This window comes from Psammomys obesus, unplaced genomic scaffold (assembly GCF_907164565.1).
Source record: "Psammomys obesus unplaced genomic scaffold, mPsaObe1.curated_primary_1811, whole genome shotgun sequence".
NCBI classification, from domain to species: Eukaryota; Metazoa; Chordata; class Mammalia; order Rodentia; family Muridae; genus Psammomys; species Psammomys obesus.
The window spans coordinates 49037035-49051911 of record NW_026585895.1 but is presented as its reverse complement, the minus strand read 5'-3'; the positions used below and the strand labels follow the sequence as shown (position 1 = coordinate 49051911).

The window sequence follows — 14877 nt, the reverse complement described above, 5'->3', positions numbered from 1 at the left end:
TTTGTGTCCTTAATTAGCACATAGTTCCCAGCTGCCCAGCTCTTCCCAGCCTCACAGCAGATGCTAATGTCCTGTGTCAGGCCTGGAGTAGGAGAGACTGAGCTCCAGAATTCTTGCTGGCAGAGTGAACCCCTCCCTGGCCTGCCTCTAATTCTGAGCGTGCTTTCGGCCCAGCCTTCAGCCACCCAATACACCTTCACCCACGTGGCCTCTGGGGGGGTTGTGTTCTAGTTAGTGTGGCCTCTGCTGGAGCCCATGGCAAGGATGCCAGGGCCACTGGCTGGTGCCCCATCACTCCTGCCAACTCTAGGCACACAGCCAGCTCCGCCTCCCCTGCCATTGTATCACATTTGGGGAAATGGTTTGGAGTTGCCCAGTGGCCCAACCAAATCTAGATAGACACTGTCCCTCCTGCAGGTTTTCTGAGGCCAGTGAGGTCATCCTTGAGTGGCTGCTTTGTAAGGGACAGTAGGAGGGCTTCAGGGAGAACTGCCGTGCTAGTACCCACTCCTTCGTGTGTACGATGGGCCGTAGGGTTCCTCCCCATGGCCTCAGGCAAGTACTATTTACCTATTTTCTCAGTGTTTTGGTAAGGCCACAGCTGGTGAGACCTATCAGCTCAGTCCAGTCCATACAATACTTCTTGTCTCCCAAATAAGGTCCTGACTGCCATCTGAAACTTAGTTTGTCATTTCTGAGACTGGCTTTCAGCTTTCTTGCCTGGCAGTGGTGGCACAGGCCTTTAATCCCAGCACTTAGGGGGCAGAGGCAGGTGGATCTTTGAGTCTGAGGTCAGCCTGGTCTACAGAGTGAGTGCTAGGACAACCAGGCTACGCAGAGAAACCCATCTCAAGAAGAAGAAGAAAAAGACTTGACCTTCTTAGATCATAGCCATTCCCTAGTATCTAATAGCTGTGCCCAGAGCAGCACACCTCTGCCCACGCCCATCCTGAGGAGCCAGGGAGGCAGTTCAGTGGCCAAGACCGATAACCTGGGTTAGTCTCTGAGACCACATGGTGGGAGAGCCGTTGACCTCCATGTGTACCGTGTGGTGCACACGCCTGTACACATGCCATGTATTCAAAAGAGGAAAGCTGGAACGATACTGTCTGACCACGAGTGTGAGGCTTAGTAAATCATGCGGCTTGTGTTGGAGCTCTGGGGTGCAGGAAGAATGACCTCATGCCTCAGGCTCAGTTGGCAGCTGTTGCATTGGGACAAGGGTGGAGGCTGAGTGGTGCTGGCTACTGGGTGCCCCTACACTCGGAATATTCTGGAAGTGTCTGTACTTCGGGGTCAGTTTCCTGCCTGAGCTCTCACTGCAGAAGCCGTGTCACCATGGGGAATGCTTACACCGTCTCTGAGGTATAGAGAAGCTGAGGCTCAGAGGTGAAGCAGCTTAGCCAAGGCCACACAGCATGTGCCTACCAGGTCATACTAGTTTGTAAACAATGCAGATGGCTGTACTCCTGCCCACTGGGGAAGTGTGTGTGTGTGTGTGTGTGTGTGTGTATGTGTGTGTGTGTGTGTGTGTGTGTGTGTGTTTATGGTGTCACCAGTGTATTTTTTGAGACAGATTCTCATTGAGCCTGGAACTCATCAGTTGGCTGGGCTAGCTAGCCAATGGGCTGCACTTCCACCACTCCCATCTACTCCACCCATCCCAACTCATGCTCAGATTACAGACATGCATCCAGATTTTACATGGGTGCTACACATACGAACTCAGGTCCTCATGCTTGCATGACAAGCACTTTGAGCTATGGTTCTCATCCTTCTGGAAAGTAGGATTAATTAACTTAACCCTACTTAATTTCTAAGGCTGGTCTTGCCCAGGTGACATGAAGTGGGGCCAGACTAAACAGACAGCCCCAACCCCACCTGCCTTCATCCCCGACTCATCACCTAGACTCTTGGCTAAGACCCTGCTCCGGCTAATGTCAGTTCTGCAATCAGACACCTCTGGGATTCAGTTCCCCAGGGGCTTCGGGACTTGTGCCTATACACCACGAATACAGAATGACCAGGAATTCATTAAGGTAGGGGTTGGGGGCCTCCTGTGGTGTCTTTGGTACTGGAGCTGGTGAGGTTGAGCAGTTAGCTGTCCTGGGTCTGTCTGTCTTCTTCCCTAAACATTTAATTAGTATTTTAAATACAGGAAAATTGGACAGACCTTTTCTATCCATCTTAGCAGCTAATAACCTGTAGACGTGCCATGGGGAAGACTGGCCTTTTTCTTTCATTTCTTGTTCTTTGAGACAGGGACTCAGGCTGACTTCCATCTCACTATAGAACCAAAGCTGGCCTTGAACTTCTGAGCATCCAGCCTCAGCCTCCCGAGGATGGGGATTACAGGCCTGCACCGGTATGCCTGGCTCTTGTTTGTGTCTTGAATAAATGCAGTGAGTAGCTACAGACAACACTCGGGTTGAGAGCGCCAGATGCCAGACCGTTGGGTGAGCAGCCTGGGGCTGAGTTTGCCTCCAGGTAGTTGTCTCCCAGAGCCTCCCCTTCCCCAGTCTAGAGATTTTCTCCTTCCCAAGAGGGCAGAGGAGGGCCCAGACCCTGCCAGAGCGTGGGAAACTTGGGGGCAGGGGGTTAAAGAGGGAGCTTAGTACCATATAGGAGAGCTGGTTTAGCAGATCAATGCTTTAGCAGTCTGAGTGTTCTGATTTTCAGGGCTATTGAGCTCCAATGTACAAGCAAGCTGGAAAAAAATAGCTTTGTTGGTTTTCTTTTAACGATTAAAGGTAATGGCAGCAGATGATTCCTTTGAAGGCCTCTGCCTTCATCTCAGTCTTCTCCATCGAGGTTAATCTAATCCTGCTAAATGAAGAGCCTGCCAGGCTTGGGGTGCAGCTCTGTGGTAGAGCGCTTACCTAGCATGCACCAGGGCCTGAGTTGGAACCTCAGCACCGCAAAGGACGATAATTCAAAATGAGCTGGCACCTACCTACAGAGTGAGTGGGGGAGTGCCTCATGGGTGGTCTACAAGCTGGTGAGTGAAGAGAAGAGCCAGGGCCCTGGCTCCAGGGTGCCCTTCTGCCCTGGCTTGTGGTCGGTCTGTCTCAGCCTATCTCATAGGTGCATGAGTGAGCCATGGGTGGGGTTGAGCCAGGCTACTGCTTCACGGAAGCAGGGTAGGCATCCCTGGCTGGTGCGGGAGCTGGGTGGAGCCATAGTCACCTCTCTGTGAACATAGATGATCCGCGTTCTCAGAACTGTCTTCACACACACTGACCCAGGGAGTGTGCCTGTCATGACACAGTAGCGGGGACCAGTAGCATCCCTTTGCTGGACACACCCTCAGTCACATCTTCCTGAGATGGTGGGGAAGGCAGTGATAGGCCTTACAGATCCTAGGGCCCTGGTCCCTGTGACTGCATCCCAGGGCCCATGTCCAAGGTCTGTGGAAGCCTGGTGTGCATGCTGGGGGAAGGCAGGTACTACAGCGTCAGGTGTTTGGCTCTGGACCCTCCTCACCTCAGCTCCCATCCCTGCTCCCAGCCAATATGGTTCATTGTGCCTCTGATCTGTCAACCTTAATGAAGTAGCTTCTTGGCTGCTGAGGATTGAAAGCTGCTACCAGGGACGTAAGTCACTAATAGAATGGAAAACACCGGAATACTGTGAGGTGCCAAGCTGGGCCCGGCCCAGTGTGGTTCTAAAAGGCTAATAAAAATCCACCAATTAATTGTGACAGCTCAATGGAAAATTATTCAATTGTGAACAGGGGTAAGCCGCCACTCGCAAGGAGGAGGGGAGATGTTGCCATAGAAACATCAATATAAGTTCTCATCTCAGCAGTCACAGCCAGCCCTGGAGTGAGCTGCTTCTGACGGGTGTGCCTGACCTGGGATGGGATGTGCGAGACTCAGCAGCCTTTGAAAGGGATGCTCTGCCTGGCCTCAGGCCTGCACGCAGCCCAGACCGAGCCTGTCCCCCCTACACACACACCTCCCCTTCCCCCCAGGTGGAGACGGCGGGATTTCTTCCCTCACACTCATTCTGAGAAACATAAGGAACAGGCAAGCGGAGAGGGAAACAGCCTGTGCCGTGTCTCCCTGTGCCTTCGCCCAGCTGCCAATTAAGGGGCTGCTAGGAGAGGTGTACAGGGTACAGACAGCCTGATTTCCATCTCCCCAAAGCGAAGGCTCCAGGAGCTCAAGAAAAGTTTCTGGGGCCCAGAGGACCTGGAAGGAGGAGGCCAGCATTCCATTATGATGCTGCAGTCGTTACAACTTTTATTTCAAAAGATACACACGGCACATTCCTAGTTGGGGTATTTGAAACTCAACCTTGCTAAGCAAAAGAAGGAAAAAAAAAAATCACAGTTCAGTTCCCATGAGGCCCTTGGCTTGGCAAACACTACCATGGACAAGGCCAGCTGCCAGAGGCGATGCCCAGGCCATCCAAAGGGCAAGCTTGGTGCTGCTGACACCCGCCAACACCCAGTGCGGGGGCCCTCTTGCCAGAGGCAGCTTGTGCTAATGGGATGGAGAGCACATACACTGTTTTGGGTTTGTTTGTGTTTGGGCAGGTTATTTTTTTTTTCCTCCTTCATTTATAACTTTCAGACCAACAACACAGTGGAGTGTGCTCTTTCACAGTGGCGCCTCATGTCAGCTTCCAGCGTCCCTGTGGGGACTGTCAGAACTTTGATTTCCGCTGTAATCTCTGTCTACCTACCGACAAATGAGCAACAGAGCCACAGGCCTGTTGTATTCAAGGCCCCACCACAGCCTCAGCGCCCTGCCCCTGCGTCTGGGAGCTGCTCCCATCAGACCAGGGGGGAAAGAAGGCTGGGACAGACAGCAGCCTGAGTCACGCTGGGACAAGGACATATTGTTTTTGTTTTGTTTTTTGGTTGGTTGTTTTTTTTTCAAACACCACCCAGGTTTTTCACTTTAGCAAAGTTGGAAATGAAAAGTTGGGTATACATCTATCTACCACTAGTTCATTAGGATAGGCGTTTGCTCTCTCTGAGTCTGGGTTCTTGACGTTGGGGTGGGGGCAACAGGGGACAGACAGACCGGACAGAGTCCACACGGGCCCTCACCGGCCGAAGCGGAAGCTGAAGCCTCCCTTCCTCCTGCTATAACTGCTGAGCTCCTCTGCCAGGGTCCCCAGGGGGCCACTGGCCTTCTCTGAGTCAGTGGGCAGGAACCCTGCAGCCTCGCTGCCACCATCCTGCCTCCCAAGGCGGAAGCCGGTGTGCTCCCTGCGTGAGGCCTGCAGCTCCTTGGCCACCACGAGAAGGGCCTGTGGCTGTGGTACTCTAGGCCACCGGGAAGGACCTTGAACTGTGTGGGGTTTGCGTTCCTCAGCCACGTGGGCCCAGCTCATCCTGGCTCCGGTGTCACCGAGGACGAGGACGTCTGTGGGCTCCCTTCTGTCCAGTAGGGGGAAGCAGGCACTCAGTGGCAGGAGGAGGAGGTAGAGCAAAGAGCGGAGGCCCCTCATCTGAGCAGAAGAAGAAGAGGAGGGGGTTAGTGGCCAGCGTTTGGCCACATGCAATCTCTGGCCCCAGGCATCCCAAGGTCTGGGCAGCCTCTGGAGAGATAGCTGCTGGCTCAGCTTAGCCGGGCTCACTAGCAGCCAGGACACAAGGCTTTCTTAGTCACCGCAGGAGCTGGCGGTACCAATTAGGCTGAGTCTCACTCACCTGAAGCCAGAAAGCTGCCTGCCTTGGTGGCTCAGTGCTAGAATACCACCACAGCTGGCAGCTGGCTCGCAGAGGCACCTGGCCGGCCCTCAGGGCTGTGTGCATTTGGGTTCAATTTTCTATTATAATTATTGACTCTTGGGCAGAGTGAGAAGCAGCCTTGTTTTCAACTTGATAATGAATAGCTCTAGAGAGTCTACTGGGAAACCCCACTGTCTCCCTAATTCAGGAACAAGTTGGCTGTTGGGAGGGGGAAGTGGGTCTGGTGGCCCTGGTGTAACTCAGACACCCGACCTGGGGAGGAGCCAGTGGCCGGACTGGGGCCAGCCACTGAGCGCACTGGACAGGACAGGCTCCGGGCTAGAGATTATGCACACGAATGGGCTTATCTTCACATCACGTAGCTGGAGTGGGGGCTCCGGGCTCTAATGTCGCCATGACGCCTCAGCATGCCAGGCCTCAGGGAAATGCTTGCTTTCTGCATTCCAGCCCACCAACCAGGGTGCCACCCCCCATTCCTCAGGTTCAAAGCCGCTCAGGGCTTGCCCTAGAGCCTACAGCTTGATAAAGGATGGAGATGAGTTCAAGGCCCCCTCACTACTCTGTACCCTCATCCCTGTCCCACTGCCTCTACTCCCCACACACACACCCCTTGTGGGGGACTGTTCCCTCACAGAGGAAGTCTGTTTTACAGTGACCATGGGTAAGAAGGGCCGGGCTGGCTCATCCTCTGAGGAACCCCCTGAAGAAGCTGGAATAGAGGGGAGGGGAGGAGTTCTTTCCAGAAACAGCTCCCTTGAAAACATTTCAAAGAAGCGGGCTCAGCCAGAAAGCTTCAAAAAACAACAAAAGCAGCTCTGCTTCCCACCCAAATCCAGCTTGCTAAGCCTCCTGGTCCCCAGGGGCTAGGGTAGCCTTCGCTCTGCTGCTGCTGAAGGGGCTTCCTTGGGCCCCAGTGGAGAGGCCCCCCCTCAGGAGACAGACAGGCCTCATTCCCTTTTCCCCACAGAATGTTCTTTATCTGAGGAGACCAATACACTCTGGCTGGCAGCCAAGGCTGGCCAGCATTGGTGGGACTTTTTTCCTAGGATGAAGCTGTGGGTCCTCCACCGTCACCCTTCCCCGTGTGTGGCTCCAGGTGCCAGACCTGCCTGCACCTAGCTCACCTGGAGAGCCCGTCCTCGAGTCCCCTGCTGTACTCACTGTGCTGAGGGCTGTTCTAAGGAGCGCAGGTGGGTCCCTGGACCCCAGTGCCGGACGGACGAAGCTGCTCAGGTCCTGGTCCAGTAGGCAGGGCTCTGGGGTTTCCCTGTTTTATGCAATCCCTGGTGCCGTGGGCCCCAGCCTGCCTGATTGCTGTGCATTCCTAGCCCTGGGATTCCTTTGGGGCTGCTGGTGGTGAAGGAGGGGGCACCGTGAGCCACAGGACACAGACACAATGCAAACAGGATGTGGTCTGATGAAGAGTGGCATGCGCCGCCGCCCTTGGAGAGGGTAGCATCATCGTCCAGCGAACTGCAGGCTCAGAGCCTGAAGACCCTGAGTAGAAACACAGAGGCCCACCCTTGAGACCCCTGAAGGGGTGGTCTTACAGAGGCACCGACCTCACTGCTGTGGGTGGCTGGAGGGGCAAAGACACCCAGTGCCCTCTGTAGGAAGGTGGTGTGTGGTGTGTGATGCAGCCTCCCTTTGGAGCCTCAGGAGAGGCGAAACTGGGCGGGATTCCTGCTTCTTAGGGTTCAGGGTTTAGAACCCATGACAAACCAGGCCCCTCTCAGACTACAGCGCCACTGTCAGTCTGTCCCAAAGATGGCATGCTCTGCCTCTCTCACCATCCAGCCCCATGGCTGGCCTGTACCTGATGCCTGTACCTACCTTTTCAGATTTGGCTGCCCGTCCCAACATAAGCCCACGGGGCCTGCCCTTCTGAACCACACTGAGTACAATCACTCCCACCCAGAGGCTGTCAAGGCGGCCTGGGGGTAGGGCAGCATGCTAGTTAGGTATGAACCTTGGCAAGGGCATAGGGAAGGTGGTGAGGTCATCAACTCCCGTTCCTCCCACACTGGCACCGGGTAAGGACATGGGGTTTGTCATGGCCACCCCTCCTTACACACCACGGCTTCTCTTCAGCCGAGTTCGTGGCTAGGTGATGTTTTCACCAGCCTGGCATCATCGCAGTGAGTGTGTGTCTACAGGAGCTGTGTCGCAGCATCTCCATGGCCCACTCCTTTTACCAGACACTCCCTCTGGAAGCTGCCCACAGGTGCTCTGGCCAAGGTGTTGCCACTACTCATTCCAGAACCACTACTCAGTGCAAGCAACTCTTCTGGCGACTAATGGCAGTGCTCTCCAGCCCCAGTTGAGACCTGGATTCAGCAGTTGCGTGATAGAACGGGACCCTTTGCAGACAGGTCTCCCGGGGCCCACCTGTTTCTCAGCTCATGTCGGGTTCCCATCCGCCATCCTGTGCTCCTCAGGCTGGGAAGCCAGCTCAGGTGTTTACTTCAAAGTCCTGGCCCTCAGAGCTGACCAGACTCCCCAAGCACGTTCCGGGCACACTCGCTGGACTCCTGCCTGCATCCGTCTCTCTGATCCATCAGCCCAAGTTTCTTCAGCTGCCAGCTGCCATGATGGAGGCTGTGGCAGTGTGGAGGCTGGAGCTGAGGGTGCCTATAATGTCACCCAGCAGCACGGCCTTTTCAAGGTCAGAGGCTGAGCAGAGCAGGAAGCAGTGTTGCAGGAGGAAGCGGGTGTGTGTGTGTGTGTGTGTGTGTGTGTGTGTGTGTGTGTGTGTGTGTTCAGCTTTCTGGAAAGTTCTAAGGCTCCCTGGGTTGCAGTCCTGAGGGCACAGGGCTCCACGCAGCCCCTCTGAGCTGGCTACAATCTCCCTTCTGGACCCATCCTTGTTTCTCATGGTGTGCGAGCAGGGACTGGATGTGAAAGGGAATACTGGTGACAACCAGTCTGGGCTGTGCCCTCGCAGGCACTGACCCAGCCCTCAGGCTCCTGCCCTCATCTGAAAGATTCCTCCCAGAATAGGACCCAGCTTGGAAGTCCATACGGCTATGATTGCAGACAGTCCTGAACCTCTGAAATTGACACCACAAGTCTTCATGTCATGAAGGTCATGTGGACCCACTACACCTGACATGGCAAGGCCAGCAGGCTGCCTGTTATGTTGTGCAGGCAATCAACTGGCCTGTCCTTAGGGGCCTGACAATGTCCTATGTCAGTACCTGCGTCCTATGACATCATCTGAGCCAGGTCTGCCACTCCCTCTCCCCCTCTCTCTTGCTCCTCTCCTGCTGTCTCCCCTTTCTCTGTCACGGTGGCCCTCCCCCATCTCTGTCTCTCTGTCTCTCTCTCCCTGCCCTCATGGCTCACTCAGGTCCTCTCTTCTGCTTCAATTCCCTCCAATAAACTCTTTCATGTAATGTCTGTTGTGTGCCTCGTTTTAAAAATAATAACAGTGCCCTCCTTCACCACCTTTTGGGCCTCTCCAGTCTCCCCACAGATCTCTGGGGAGATCTCTTCCCGAAGTACTGGGCCCTGTTGGTGGCTGGTCCCCAAGCTCTAGAAAGCTCTGTGAGACTGGGTCGCTAAGACCTATTCAGATGGCTCTCGGGGTCACAGCCAGAGTGATTCAGCTAGGATAAGCACATGGTGGTGGCCTAGGGTGTGAGGGAACAGGCTAGCCCTGCGTGGGTGGGTGCACTCAAACAAAGACAGGCCCTCCACCCCACCCCACCCCCACCCACCCCATCCCTCCAGTCCTGTGACCCAGAATGAGCTGCCTAGAGGACAGGACTGAGGACCCTGGGGGAGAGAACGGGAATCGCTGTCCTCTGGACATGGACTCAGACACACCCTTAGCACAGCAGTGAGGCCCCTCCGATCAGCTCCATGCTGGCGCCTCCCTCCACCGAGCACTTCCTCCAGTGTGGGCACTCAGTCAGCACTGCCTCTCATGAAACAACCTGGGCGTTGAAGCATCAGTTGACATGAGGAATAAATGACTGTTAATTAGTTCCTCAGTGTCAACTCCTGAGAACCCCAGGACCCATCTCCTGTAGGGGCAGTTCATCACCACGGAGACACTGGTGGGATGCAGAGCCAGCGTGGGTGGCCCCATGAGACCCAGACTTCAGGACAGAGGCCCAGCTAGACCAACCTGTGCGGAAGGCAGGCCTTACCCTTCCTTGCTGCCCAGGCTTGGCTGTCTCTGCCTAGCCAGTCACAGCTCGGGAGCGCAGAGCCACCTGGGAAGCTGCCTAGCCCTGCTGTGACATGGAGTGTGGGGCAGGACTCTAAGAGAACGCTGGCTCTGGGTCACCACAAGACTTTATTGAAGACAGGGATATACAAGACACTGAGTGCACAGAGCCCCAAGTAGCAACTGCCCCACACTCTCTGCCCGTGGGGTGCCCCACTGCATTGGCTGGCCAGCATGCACACCTGCCCTGCTCCTCACAGCGAGCCTCAGGAGGAGCCCGGCCCCCACCCCAGTTCCAGGGCAACCTGGTTCCAGGCCTCCCAATTTAAGGACCCCTACAGTGTGCCATCCGAGCCTGGGGCAACTGTCACTGAAACTGAGGCTCTCAGAGGCTCCCAGACCCTTGGCTCTGTTGTTTCACCACAGTTGTGGGTCCCGTGAGTCTCCTGCCAGCATGTTGCTCTCCAGATCACAGGACAGGGGTCAGGGCAGCAAGGGCCTTGCTCTTGCCCCCTGTCCCCCATCTCCCACCTCACGGCCGAGTCATCTTGGTTGAAGCTGGAAGCTCGCACTGTTGCTCGCAGACTTTCTGGTTCTCCAAGGCCCTGCTCTCTCCCAGGAGTGCTGCTTGGGGGCCACAGACTCCTGCACTCCACCTGGAGGCCTGAGGTGACAAGGACACGTGGCCCCGGTGATGCCACTCCAACATTAGTGTCCCACTCACGTGAGCCGCTGTCACAGCGGAGGCTCACAGCTCTGACCTCCCACCAGCCCAGGCTTGCAGGGGAACCAAGGCCATGCCCATGTGAGGCATGCTGGCTAGGAGGCCGTTGGCATGACTCGGGTGAAGCCAATTTTGAGGCCTTTGGTAGAATCCATGGAGCCAGCTTGGGCTTGGAAAGAAGCTTTGATGCTTTGCAAAGTAGAGACAGCCACAGTGCCAAGACCCTGGCATGGGGCTTGGAGACCCTGCCCAAGAAGGAAAGCCGCATGGCTTGGCCACGTGGCATCTGGGACTCTCTCAGCTCAGTCATTCCATTGCTAATCCAAAGTAGGTCTGGAGGGTCAGTAACATCATCGTGCCTCAGTGGGGCTGCCCTGACCCCCCAAAAGCATTCCTGCTTCCTGTGGCCACTCTGATCCCAGGTGACAGCCGTCTGTCCAGACCTCAGACCAGCGAAGTCAAGCCAGGGCTGGAGGCTGTGGCCTAGTGTGCAGGCACAGTGCTCCCACCTGCCTTGGACACTAGGAAGATGAAGGTGATGAAGGTGATGAAGGTAGACCTATTTTCTGATCTTTCCCCACTCCGTGCCCACTCAGCCAGTGGTCTGCAAAGCTGTACCCCCTAGAGTCCCAGCCTGGCCTGGGGGAGGGCTTGGTGTCCCTGGGGCAGTGGCTGTTGTCTCCAGTGCAGCCAGAAGCCAGTCGCCCTCTCACCTGTCCACCAGCTGCCCTGTTGGATGAACTTCAGCTCCTGAGCCCCGCATCCTGCCCCTGGCCGGTAGCCCATGCCTCCCGTCACACGCTCACATGTGTGAATCTGTTACTTCACTAGCAGAGGTTTCTTTGATACCACATCAGAAGGCGCTCGGCACTTCTAAGCAGCGCTCACAGGGGCAGCTGGCAGCGGAGGCCACGTTGGCACCAGTCTCGGGGGCAGGGAGTGTCTGCCAGGAGGTGTTGGGGCTCCCACCCACCCTGTGATGAGACTAGGTGCCAGGTGTCAAGGGCAGAGAAAAAAATGTGAGAGGACTTCCCCGTGTGCCCCTTGTTCCACCAGACCTTGGCTACTCTGGGCAGGAATCACTTTTCTTGACACCAGCTGGGGACCAAGTAAGCAACAGCTGGCCTCGTCCAGCACCTAGGGTGGCTTTGACCTGCACAGATGTGTTACGGACCCTTGCTGAGGACCTGAGGCCCAGTGTGAAGAATGAGCAGGTCACACCGTCCATCAGTGGCATTCAGGCTTTGGCACAAGTCTAGCAGAAGGAAGAGGCATGTGTCCCTGCCAGGAGGGTCACCATTGCCATCCTTCCTTCCAGCCCTTTCAAAGCACCTATCAGGTTCTCATAGGACACAGAATCATGAGGTCTGGGGCTGCATCCTGCCTTCCTGGGGATCACCTGTAGGGGGCAATGGTGGGGTGCAGGTGCTGAGAAGGCTGGACAAGAAAATGTCTGGACGTCCAACCTGCTTGATGCTGCCTCAGGCTCCTGCCCCAGTTAGGCCCTGGTGGCAGTGCCCATGATTACCAGCAGGGGGCAGCCTCTCTGCAGAGATGGCAGCCTTGCGCCATGCTGAGTCCCAGGGCTGGCTTGCTTCTACTCTCTGATCCTACAGTCATTCCATGGAGGTTGGCAGAGTATAAAAGCCTGGCACAGCCCCACCCCAAGAGGTTCTCATGGGCTTAGGCCAGTCCCACCCCTGTCTGACAGGCAGTCGGTGTGGGGAGCAGGAGCCACGGCTGCCATGCAGGAGGCCAGGTGAAGCTGGTTTGAGTGGGAAAGTGCAGATGGGCTTTGAAAGCAGCCAGAACAGAACCCACCCAGGGAAGGGTGGCCTAGAGGACTGGCCTCGGCGTTGGGGGCTTTGTAGACAGCTGTGCCCCAGCCCAGTTAGCCACAAGAGACAGCCACCTCAGCTATTTGCGGTCCTCTGAGAGGAGGTGGGGTCTCCAGGCCCTGAGGGAACAGGGCTAGGCCTGAGACTTCCTCCTTGAGTGCTGTCTGCCCCCTACTCTTGAGGTTCTTGCAAAGCCGGGAAAGCTGGGGAGTGCTGCCCTGCTGGGAAGCACACAAAGCATGGGGACCAAAGCCTGGGCAGGTGAGATTTGGGGTTGCCAGGTGCCATCCCCTCCAGTCGAAACAAGAGATCCTGTCAGCCGATAGGCAGGGACCTGGTTGGGAATCGGTGTCACTGGCCTGGGGAGCTGAGTTTCAGGGCTGGACCCGGGCCATCCCTAACACAGAGCAGGTCAGCCATGCACAGGTGGGCAGAGGAGAACGCTCTCGCAGCAGTGGGCACGGAGTGGGCACTGGGTGAGATGCGTGGGGGCTAGAACTAAAGAGTGCCGGGCAGCGTGCCAGTCTAGCGGTCCTCTCGGACCGGCCGGATCTTCATCTCCGAGAACTTGAGGGAATACTGCCAGCCGGTCCAGGAGGACCACTCGACGCCGTCGGCGTAGGAGGCGTGAGCGCCACGCAGGTACTGGCCGTTGAGGTTGGAGGTGTGGCAGTTGCGGTACCACCAGGCCCCTCGGTAGAAGGCAGCACAGTTGTTCTCTGAGTGGTCGCTGTCTCGGTCCTTGGTCGTGAATCTCATGCCACTGTGCTTCAGGAGGGAGTCACCTGCGCGGCACGTGCAAGTTGAGGTGGACACCTGGGCAGACGTGTGTGCAGGCCCCGAACACTGTCCCCCACTGGGAGAACCTGGCTGTGTGAGCATACTCGCCACCCCGCAAACCTGAGTCCAGACAGCTCCCTGCCAGCCCCAGGCCGAATTCGGCCTTCTGCCTGGGCCTGTGTCTAGGCGGCCGGTCTCTACCCTCTTCCCAGCTTTTCTGGCTCTCCCATTCCTTTTTCTGAGATGAGCCCCACAGCCAGCCCCAGGGATCTCCTGGCTCCAGCTCCAGCCTCAGCTCCTCACTCTGTGAAATGGGTACACCACTCAGGCTCTGTAGGGTGTGGGGGCGGGGTGAGGGCCCGATGGGACTTGCGACCTAGATCCTGACCCCAGAGGGCAGAGGGGCAGGGCAGCTCTCCTGCCGCCCCGGGGGCCTCACCTGCAGTGCCCGAGTACTCGGCCACGGTGAGTGGGTAGCCATCCTCCTCGGGGTCCACAGAGAACAAGCCCACGCCGAAGCTCCCATAGTGGGCGTAGGCTGTGCCGTTGTCAAAATCTTCCAGGTCCACGTGAAGCTCGTAGGCCGCTTGTGTGGTCAGGGCGTGGATCCTCTTGAGCCCTGAGAGGGGGAAGGGGAGAGAGGTGGAGGAGGTCAAGGGGCCCAGGGGGTACCCCCCCACACCCAAACCTTGGAAGAAAACTTCCAAGTGTGCACGCTGGGCTGGGGCAGCTTCCGCTTCCTTCTCCCCACAGGCAGGGTTTGGGCAGGAAGCTGGGGCTTAGTTCAAGTTGTCACGTCTGGTTTTGTGTGCTCGCTGCTTTATGCCAGGTGGAGCTTCCCAGAGGTAGTGTTTGTGTGTTGGCATGTCATGTACCTGTGTCTGTGTCAGGGGTCTTCCTCCGCCCCTTTCTAGCTTATTCTTTGAGGCAGGTCTCTCACTGAACCTGGGGTTCACTGAGTCAGGGGGGCTGCCTGGCCAGCGAGCCCCAGGGACCCCCGTCAACCCGTCTCTGCCTCCTCAGCACAGGGATTCCAGGCACGAGCCATTGCACCTATTTTTTCACTTGGGCACGGGGGTCCAAACTGAGGTCCTCTTTACTGACCCGGCCATCTTCATGGTCCCCCAAACACAGGCATTTTGAGGTGACAGCCGATGGAGAAATGGTCGGAACTTGCAGCTCAGATGCGGTGGTGGCCTTTGCACGTGCTGTGTTCTTGGCCTGTCCCTTACCACCCTGTTACCTTTCTGTTCAGCCTTGGGAAGTCGGCTGGTCTCCCATGATGACCCGGCACCTCCTCCTCCTCAACATTCATCATTCAGGTTCTCGATGGCTCCTTGTGAATTTCCCTGCCAGTTTAGTTCCCTAAACACAACTCTACAGTCAGTGTTCGCTGCCACCCCAGTGGGCACAGTGGGACCAGGTGTGACACGTGCTCAATAAACATTTCTCAGCTCGTAGGGCCAAGGCAGTGCCTGCATCGCCTGCCATCCCCAGGTCCTGGTTCCAGATGCCCTTGCCGCCCCCGCCCCCCCCACCCCTATCCGCTCTGCCTCTATTCCTCCAGCCACTTCCCTGCCCTCCGGCCCTTGGGCCAGCCCAGGGTCTCACACAAAGAGGGCACTTCCCTGCCATCAAGATCAACCCTGGGTTG

At 56.6% G+C, this 14877-nt stretch overlaps 2 protein-coding genes across 3 annotated transcripts in view; both read right to left on the bottom strand.

The window, feature by feature from the left end:
* Window positions 1-5055: 5055 nt before the first annotated feature.
* Window positions 5056-8144, bottom strand: Qrfp (pyroglutamylated RFamide peptide). Of its 2 annotated transcripts, none has more exons than XM_055599679.1 (2): window positions 8096-8144; window positions 5056-5463 (listed from the first exon to the last, which is right to left on the bottom strand). In XM_055599679.1, exon 2 carries the CDS (start codon window positions 5461-5463, stop codon window positions 5056-5058), a length of 408 nt encoding a protein of 135 aa, XP_055455654.1. In that variant the 5' UTR covers window positions 8096-8144. The 2 variants fall into 2 exon arrangements, with proteins under 2 accessions (XP_055455654.1, XP_055455655.1); XM_055599680.1 differs by lacking the exon at window positions 8096-8144 and adding an exon at window positions 6869-6910.
* Window positions 8145-9998: 1854 nt separating this feature from the next.
* The window catches only part of Fibcd1 (fibrinogen C domain containing 1), a 31498-nt gene continuing 26619 nt past the window's right edge, over window positions 9999-14877 (bottom strand). The window contains exons 6-7 of the mRNA XM_055600453.1: window positions 13663-13842; window positions 9999-13228 (exon numbers count right to left, since the gene is read on the bottom strand). Coding sequence (XP_055456428.1) covers window positions 12969-13228; window positions 13663-13842 — 440 coding nt within the window. The 3' untranslated portion in view covers window positions 9999-12968. The remainder of the gene's footprint in view (window positions 13229-13662; window positions 13843-14877) is intronic.

Coding starts and splice junctions, on each gene's coding strand:
- Qrfp (XM_055599679.1), bottom strand. CDS start 5,463: ATGAGGGGCCTCCGCTCTTTGCTCTACCTCCTCCTCCTGCCACTGAGT.